Source organism: Equus caballus, chromosome 8, assembly GCF_041296265.1.
Source record: "Equus caballus isolate H_3958 breed thoroughbred chromosome 8, TB-T2T, whole genome shotgun sequence".
Taxonomy (NCBI): Eukaryota; Metazoa; Chordata; class Mammalia; order Perissodactyla; family Equidae; genus Equus; species Equus caballus.
Genome location: NC_091691.1, coordinates 95,850,586 through 95,858,932, shown reverse-complemented (window position 1 = coordinate 95,858,932; position 8,347 = coordinate 95,850,586). Strand labels below are relative to the sequence as shown.

Here is an 8,347-nt window from a genome sequence, read left to right as displayed (position 1 = left end):
TTGTCATATTCTTTCAGAGGCCGGGACTGCTTTTTGGGGGTCAAAGAAGACCATCAGCAAACCTCATCCTTGTCCCTAAGACGCCCCCTCTTCTGCCGGAGCCCGCAGCCTGAGGCAGGGAGGCCCCAGCGCCCGTAGGTGGCGCCCCACGTCCGTGCTTGCGCTTCTCGCTCGCGCTCTGGGCGCATCTCGGAAACCCGGTGCGTCTCCCCAGGTCGTTAGAGCTCGGAGCAGCCGTTTTAATAAATAAGCGCGAGTGCCAACGCGCTCCGCGAGCTCCGAGGTTCAGAGGAGCAGACACAGAAACCCAGATGGAGGCGCCTCTTTAATCCCTGCCAAAACCTGACATTTCCCAAACTGGAGATTCCGGAACCGCAGCCTGTAAACCATTAAAAATCCCAAGCTTTTTCTCTCCATCCCAGTCCTTTTTTTTTTTTTTTTCTCCAAGAACACTGTTTTACCCCCTAATTATGAAAGTGGTCACGCTATTCAGGATTAAGACTTGGAGGGGATTTGGAAACGAAAAGAAAGAATCGAAAAGAAGAGGCGCGACCGGTGCTTTTGAGGGTGCCTAATTTTAAAAAGAGGCATCTGGGAGGATTTCGCTCTGGGTTTTGGGTGAGAGTCGGACCTGGGCGGTGCAGGGTGCGGCGGGGGTGCTGGGAGCTGGTGCGGAGCCCGGGAGGGGCCAGTGCCCGGAGTCCTCAGGGCGTTCGCTGCACTTGGCTGTGCTGTCCGGAGACTGGACGAGAGGCGGGGACTGGGGGGCCCGAGAGCGAGGCGCGCTGAGGGCGAGTTGGGCGCGAGGGGCCCTCCGAGGCTGCAGGCCCGGGTGCGGTGCAGATCCGGCCCGGGTGCGGTGCCAAAAACGTACGGGCGCGAAGCGGGGTCGTACGCTGTGCAGGGCGCGGGGCGTGCGGGGCCGAGGCGCGGCGCGGTGCACACGGGTGCGGGGCGCGGGGCGTACCCAGAGCCGGCGCGGGCCGGCACGGGAAAGGGACAGGGCGGGGCGGCGCGGTTATTGGCCACGCGCGGGGAGCAGGGTCGTGCTCGGTGTCTCCTCCCGCCAGCTCCGGCTTGTCTTCTCTAAGCAGAACAACTTCGTGGACAGCAGCGCTCCTTCATCATGGATGTTCCAGGTAACCCAGCCCCGACCCTGCCCTCGGCTCCGTGCGCGTTAATTGCAGTCATGCATTTATTTTAACCGGGACCCTGGCGAGCCTGCGGTCTGGGCGGCGAGAGCGAGCGCGACAGAGAGAGAATATCGAAATCGTTTTGTACTGGGGCTGAGGAGAGGATACTCATGGAGAAACAACTTCTCTCTTCTTAGAAAGACTATTGGAGGAGTTGTTCCGAAGCTGTGGGCGGTGAGGGGAGAGGCTTCTTTGCTTTTTGTTTTTCGGCTGGATGTTGAAATGACCTGTCTAGTTTGGTGGGAGAAGAGAGGGCCAAGTAGAAGTGCCAACGGGCGCGTAAGTTAGCAGAAAGCTACAGGGCTGCCTCCCAGCCAGGGCGGAGGGAGCCCGAGTCTAGAGACAAAAGCTGCACCATCAGCCAAGCTTGGGGTTCCCGTCGTTGGAATCCTCTGGTCCTGCGCCAGAGAGAGGGATCCGAGGGGCTTCTCCAAAAGGGCACGCTGGCTGCGGGGACTTTGGAAGTGGGTGTTTGATTTTAGGGTCTCTATCTCTTCTTGTTTTGTCCCCTCTTAATCTTATTCACCCTAAGGAGCTTCCTGGGTATTTTGCTCTTTGGGTGGAAAATGGATAAGATCTTCACCAAGTGGACTGTTTGTTTGTTTGTTTTTAAATAAAACCTCCAGGATGGAAAAATAGAGGATGTAAGGGAAAGCAGAGAAAGGAAGAAGCTTTCTTGGTGTGGCTTTCAAGAAAATGCGGCTGAAATGAAGGCGATAAAGCATTAGTGGATTTTTTTTCCTTTGCCAGCGTCTTGAGTCCTCCCCCGCCTTGGGCTGAATGGGCCTAGGGGTGGCGTTGACGGGGTCTCTGAGAGTCCCCGACCCTGTTTTAGCGTTGACTCCCTGCACAATCCGTGGGCACCCCGGCGCGCGCCGCCAGGGAGCCTTCAGGCATGCCCTGCCCAGTGCGCCCGGGCGTTTCTCCGGACTTGTGCCAATCCGGGAGGTGGTGGCTGTGCGGGGGACTACAAGGGTGGCCTCCAGGTAGGGGGCCCGAGTGCTGCAGGCACCTGCTCCCCAGGTCCCCTCTTCCCACAGCTTCACCTCCCAGTCTAAGGGTTTGGGTTCTTTGCCCTGACAGGTCCGCTGACGCCTTTCTTCTGAGGACGACCCTGGCCTTGACCATCAGAACAGGGGACCGAGGCCAGAGGAGGCAACCCCCGACGCTGAGCGCCTCCTCCTGCGCTCCTCCTGCTCCTGCCCGCCTCCGCCCCCGCGCGCCGCCCCCTAGCCCGGATGCCGGCGCCCGGCCGGGGCCCCCGCGGGCCGCCGCTGACCATGCCCGGGCGCCGGGGGGCGCTGCGCGAGCCGGCCGGCTGCGGCTCCTGCCTGGGGGCGGCGCTGGCCCTGCTGTTGCTGCTGCTGCCCGCCGGCTGCCCGGTGCGGGCGCAGAACGACACGGAGCCCATCGTGCTGGAGGGCAAGTGCCTGGTGGTGTGTGACTCCAGCCCGTCGGCGGACGGCGCCGTCACCTCCTCCCTGGGCATCTCCGTGCGCTCCGGCAGCGCCAAGGTGGCCTTCTCCGCCACGCGGAGCACCAACCACGAGCCCTCCGAGATGAGCAACCGCACCATGACCATCTACTTCGACCAGGTCAGCCGGCCGGCCTGCCGCCTCGCCTCCCGCCGGGGTGCAGAGAGCGGGGGCCTGGGCGCGCGGGCTGGGGTTCTGGCGTCCTAGACATGGAGTTCCGGCCTGCCTCCTCCTCTCTGCCCTGCCCTACCCTTCTCCCTTTTCCTTTTTTAGTAAGCCCTCCTTCGCATTTCCCTTTTCCACATTGTAGCTTTTTTTATAGCTATCAGCTCAGTTGGCACTTGGATGACTGAGAGTTTCGTAAAGCTGCCTACGCTTTCTAAGAGTCCCGTAAAACTAAGAGGTCTGAAATGTATTTCCCCAAAGGAAACTGCACGTTGTACTTTTCGCTGGGGTGGGGGTGTCATTTGTGGTGAATGGGCTTCAGTCACCCCGGTGGTCAACTTACGGAGGCAGTGCCTTTAAAACTCTCCATGCTCAGGAAGGGTTTCTCCTACGGTCTCAGACAACGCTCAGAAAATATATACCCCTTGCTTATTTTAGAATGGACTGGGGAGAGGATGGTTATCTTCAAGAAAAATAAGTGGAGAAGAGTGTGGGAGAAATGGCAGGGATGGTTATATAAGGACAAAACAAAATAGTATGGTTATATAAATGGAATATATAGTAAACACAGTATATACAACACAGTATACCAATACAATATATGCAATATATCAATATAATATATAGTGTGGTTATATAAATACAAAACAAAATAAAGATCAGTAACAAGTTGCCCTGAGCCACTTCTCTTCTTCCACTTGCTTCAAAGCAGAAGGGTCAGCGATATGATCAGGCCTTGGCAATCCTTCTCTGGGTTATTTCTGCTCAGGATTAGAGAGAGGCCTTCCTCTTGTGTCTCCCCACCCCCCTCCCTTGGTTTCTGTTGTTTTCAGAAACAAATTGAAAACATTATAGTGGTTTCTAAACATTAACTCATCAGTCCCTTCCTTTTGCCAAAATGCTTACCACAGAATGGAGTACTGGGCTTAGTGGACCCTTAACTGAGTTATCTTCTCTCTGTTAACCAACTCTCACACAGTAGTGTGACAAGTAGTGACAAACCTACACACACTGTTGACTCTTTTTAGGCCAGTGTATTCATTTATTTAAATCCTTGTTAACAATTATATATTTGAAGTTTTGGGGTTATTTGGGAGGAGTCTCTCTTTAATCTTCATTTTTTTACAAGACATAAAAGTGCTTATTTTAATTAAGTCCAAATAAAGCGGACAACAATGAAATAGGCATTAGGTAACTATTTACTTTATGAATAAGCTCTTTTTTTGTGTTATTATTATTATTCACCTTCTGGCATTCTACAAATAGTTTTCACAGCATTTTTAAATCCATCATTTCATCTGAGTGTCGAGAAAACTCTGTGACATCAGGCAGGATAAGCATAGTAGGATTCTGATTTTATAGATGGGGAAACTGTGCCAGAGCAGGTTAAATGATGTTTCCCTGGTTCCCCCGTTAGGGAGTAACCGAGACCTACTTTTCTGGGGCTGGCTGGGTGTTCTTTCAGCTACAGCAGGGCCCTGAATTTACCAGTTTCCTGAATTTAAAATTGAAGTGAAAGAGTTGAGGTAGTTGAGTTGGAAGAAGCAGTCCAAGGGCTGACTGGAGAATCCTTCATTCTTGTTTAAAGCCTTGTAAGGCAGAGTGAGAGCAGAGCCTTGGAGAGACCCGGAACAGGCATCCTGAAGCATGTCGTCTTTAACAATAGAGCCCTGAGTGGCTGTGTGTGCCCTGCAGTGGGGGCTGAAGTGGTACTCGGAGCTCCCTTGAAGAAGCTGGTGCGGGCTTATTCCCCAAGTCCTTGCAGCAGTTGTCCTTGGCAGCAAGGCGCATTGCTTTGGGAATTGCATGTTATTCATCTATAATGAGTGTGTAAGAAATAGCAGCAAAAGGTACTCAGTTGCAAATTTACTTTCTGAACAGATGACAGGATCTTCAGTCTTGGGTTTTGTTGTTGTTGCTGGCTGTTTGTTTTAAAAGCTAACACCAGGCAAGCCGTTTTATTATTTTAATTGAGTTGTGCATTTATATGTGAGTCGGTATTGGGACAGAATCCAGACACAGTGGCAAGAGTCTGTCTTGAACATCTGCAAAGGAATTGGGTCATAATGGGGGCCCTCCCCTCTTCAAGTTCTGCTTTTGACATTGTAGCATTCTTATCCCCCTTTTATTTGAGAACAGCCGTCTGCAGGGTCATGTGCTCTTGTGTCCTGTGGCTGATTTTGTCATTATTCTTGCATCTTGTGGAATTCCCGTAGTTTGAGCTAAGGATGTCCAAGGGGCTGTTTTGACTCTCTCGTTATTGATCAAGCTTATTTGCATGACATCATAGCTCAGCTGAGGGAGCAAGCATGTTGCTCAGAGGAAAGTGAGGGGGAACAGGCACAGCCAACGTTTATTGCAGCCGTTATTGAGCTCCTAATATATGCTGCCAGGGAGTGTGCCAGAGGCTGGGAAGCATGGAGACAAAAACCTTGCACACTCCATTCTCTCATGGAGTCCGCGAAGTAAGGTCGCCAGCTTGATCCCATGGAAGCTATCCTAGTTAATGGGCCACTTCCTCTATAGCCCTTTCTCTACCCATTCAGTATGGCACGCTCCATGCTGACGTCCCCAAACCCCACCAATCTCTGAACAGACTCGATGTGCAGTTCATTTACTGACCTGATTGTTTTCCATTCTTTCCATTCTGTTCTCTTTCTCTGCCCTGCCCCCAACATACAAAATTTGCATCCACTTTCTCAATTCATGAATAAAATATACTTTAAAAAATACCTTTATGAATTATAATCCATTAGAATACTTTTGAAATCAATTCCCGCTGTAGGATGTTTTCACTCCAGCTCCGCCTCCTCCCTGGGGCAGCCTTGGGGCGCTGAGTTGGTGCTGCCTGCTGCCCTGCAGCTCAGAGGAGCCAGTGTCAGTGGTTATGGGAGTCTGTTTAAAGCATATGCTGAGGAGGGGCTTGCTAGGTTTGTGCCGTATTCCCTCTTGTTTTTCAGGTCTTAGTAAATATTGGCAACCATTTCGATCTTGCCTCCAGTATATTTGTAGCACCAAGAAAAGGGATCTATAGCTTCAGCTTCCACGTGGTCAAAGTGTACAACAGGCAAACCATCCAGGTGGGTAGCTTTGAAAACTGCCTGGACCCTTTTAGCTTTGGGTTTAACAGTCCCTGATTGCTGCAGCCCCTTTCACCCTGTCTGTGAGGCTGGATGAACCAGGCAGCAGGGCTGACCAGGGGCCTGGGGCTTGGAACCAGCTGAGTCCCTGGGTCTGGCCCTTGGTTTGGGCTCTGTGGAGAGGATGGGGATGTGCAGGGAGAAAAGAACAGGTGTGTGGAAATGGGGTCCTTCATGGTCTGCTGAGCTTTCCCCTCTGCCTCGTAGGTCAGTTTAATGCAGAACGGCTACCCGGTGATCTCAGCATTCGCAGGAGACCAGGATGTTACCAGGGAAGCTGCCAGCAATGGCGTCCTGCTGCTGATGGAAAGAGAGGACAAAGTTCACCTCAAGCTGGAGAGGGGCAACCTCATGGGGGGCTGGAAATACTCCACGTTCTCGGGCTTCTTGGTTTTTCCTCTATAAATGCAGAGCCCCCTGGATGGTGGGAAGTTGAGATCTGGACCCAGTATCCGCCCTTCCTAACACCCTGAACTTGCCAGAATAGGACAACTTGTTTCTGACCTCCGTCAGACTGTCGCGGTAGAAGAATGATTTCCTTCTAAAGCTCCAGTATTTTCTTTGAATATTGACCATTCCTCGGGAACCTGGCCTCTAATTAGTTTTAGACTACAAGGTCTTAAGGAGAAATGAAATTATCGATTTGAGCAATTTGTACCTGTGATTGTAAAGTCAATATCGGATTTTCTTGTTGGGACCACTGCCTTTTCTTCTTTTGTTCGTATGCTTTTTGCTGCCCCGCGTGAGGAGTGTCGCTGACTCCTGGATGGACCGCAGGTTGTGTTCTGGGCTCAGAGCAAGAGTCCTGCAAATCACTGCCCACCAGCTGGTCCTTGAAATGTGTTCTCTGTGTGTCTGTTCGGCCTTAAGGGAAAGAATGGCTTCACTTTCGTTCTGTATTTTTCCCCCGGGGGGATGGGGCGGACTCGGGAGGGAGAAGGGGGCATTGTGAACCTGTCAAGAAGTGCTTTATCCAGAGAAGCAAATTTTGCACGAATGGACTGCGACTTTTGTTTTGTATTGTTTGTGTATGTGCTTTTTTTTTTCCCCTCAAAAAGCTTTGCTATTCTTTCCACACTCAGCTCTGTCTCCTCACCCCCATTTTTATTTTTTGTGTTGGGGTGGCAGAGAGAAAATGTATGTTGAATTCCTGGATGAGACCAAACAAAACAAAACAAAAAATACCTGTATATTTTGTTCTGGATGAGGCCAAACCAAACAAAAGGCACCTGTGTATCAAAGTAAAAATGACAGATGGACAATTCTGCTTATTCTTTGAAAGAGATGCTCTCAGAGGCACCTTTAGAACTAACAACTTGGATTTTTTTTTCTTTTTTAATTTACACTCTGGAATACTTTAAGAACCTGATGTTCCTGGGGGCCTGAATCATGTAAGATGAGAACGGAAGCTGTAATGGCCAAGTCTCCTAAAGATGTAGTTTCTTCTCCAAGTCTACCTGGGTCTTCCCAGTGGTGTGTTTTCATTTATTTGGATTCACCTCTGTGTGAGCACACCAGGATCGGGCCTTCAAAGGCAGCAGGATCAGCTAACTCTCCCTCAGCATCCTCTTCTGATCTCCCAAGGAAAGAGGTGTGTTGACTGACACACCCCTGTGAGCCCCTGGGGGGCAGCCACCTGGATATCATGTGGTTGAAGGTATTGGCAGAGGCATCCTAGGAGCACTTTTACAAGTCCTTCTTGTTTTGCACCTTGTACAACAATATTATTAAAATACAGCTGAGAGTTGATGCGTGCAGGATTCGTATGCCAAGGAAATGTCACTAATCCCAAAGCAATCAAAGAAGAGACCTCAAAATGGATGTTAATTTGTCCGTTGTGTAACAATGTAACCAAAATATTGATGATAAAAAGTCATAATTTAAGATTCAGAATAAATGGTTTTGATGTCTGGCTTGCTCTATCTCCCTCCACACCGTCTCCCAGCTCTCAAAATGCATGTAAGTAAAGGCCAAGCATCACGGACTTGGGGAAAGTAAATGCATGCTGAGCCTGTTTAAAAAACACACAGACACACAACCCCACATGCAGATCTTACTGTGGGTCTAGGTGGAAATTGCACATTTGTATACATTTCAATTTATCCATACGTATTTTTCACACAGGAAGATTTTGGGGGAGATAATGTGAAAAGGCTATCAAAAAGGCTGTATGGATAGGCAGTCTGCTTTTATCACATGTAATCATTGATGTGGCACAAGTTCCAATTCAAATTTCAATCAGGCAACACAGATATAGAAGAAACTGACATTTGAAGATAGCATCAGGTGTTTCTAAGATGTGTGTGAGGATAGGGAAGCATTGGGCTCCATTTTCAAATAAGAAATACAGTGGAGATTTTATAAATGAAAAAAT

General features: G+C 50.1%; 1 protein-coding gene across 5 annotated transcripts; it reads left to right on the top strand.

Moving 5' to 3' along the window:
- Positions 1 to 201: 201 nt before the first annotated feature.
- Positions 202 to 7,883, top strand: CBLN2 (cerebellin 2 precursor). 5 transcript variants are annotated; one of them, XM_023647974.2, is made up of 5 exons: positions 202 to 618; positions 1,095 to 1,139; positions 2,277 to 2,788; positions 5,794 to 5,913; positions 6,181 to 7,883. In XM_023647974.2, exons 3-5 carry the CDS (start codon positions 2,432 to 2,434, stop codon positions 6,376 to 6,378), a joined length of 675 nt encoding a protein of 224 aa, XP_023503742.1. In that variant the 5' UTR covers positions 202 to 618; positions 1,095 to 1,139; positions 2,277 to 2,431; the 3' UTR covers positions 6,379 to 7,883. The 5 variants fall into 5 exon arrangements, with proteins under 5 accessions (XP_023503742.1, XP_023503743.1, XP_070131940.1 ...); XM_023647975.2 differs by lacking the exon at positions 202 to 618 and adding an exon at positions 670 to 870; XM_070275839.1 differs by lacking the exons at positions 202 to 618; positions 1,095 to 1,139 and adding an exon at positions 1,252 to 1,367.
- Positions 7,884 to 8,347: the final 464 nt, after the last annotated feature.

Coding starts and splice junctions, on each gene's coding strand:
- CBLN2 (XM_023647974.2), top strand. CDS start 2,432: ATGCCGGCGCCCGGCCGGGGCCCCCGCGGGCCGCCGCTGACCATGCCC. Junction 2,789..5,793: donor TGACCATCTACTTCGACCAG/GTCAGCCGGCCG, acceptor CTTGTTTTTCAG/GTCTTAGTAAATATTGGCAA. Junction 5,914..6,180: donor ACAACAGGCAAACCATCCAG/GTGGGTAGCTTT, acceptor TCTGCCTCGTAG/GTCAGTTTAATGCAGAACGG.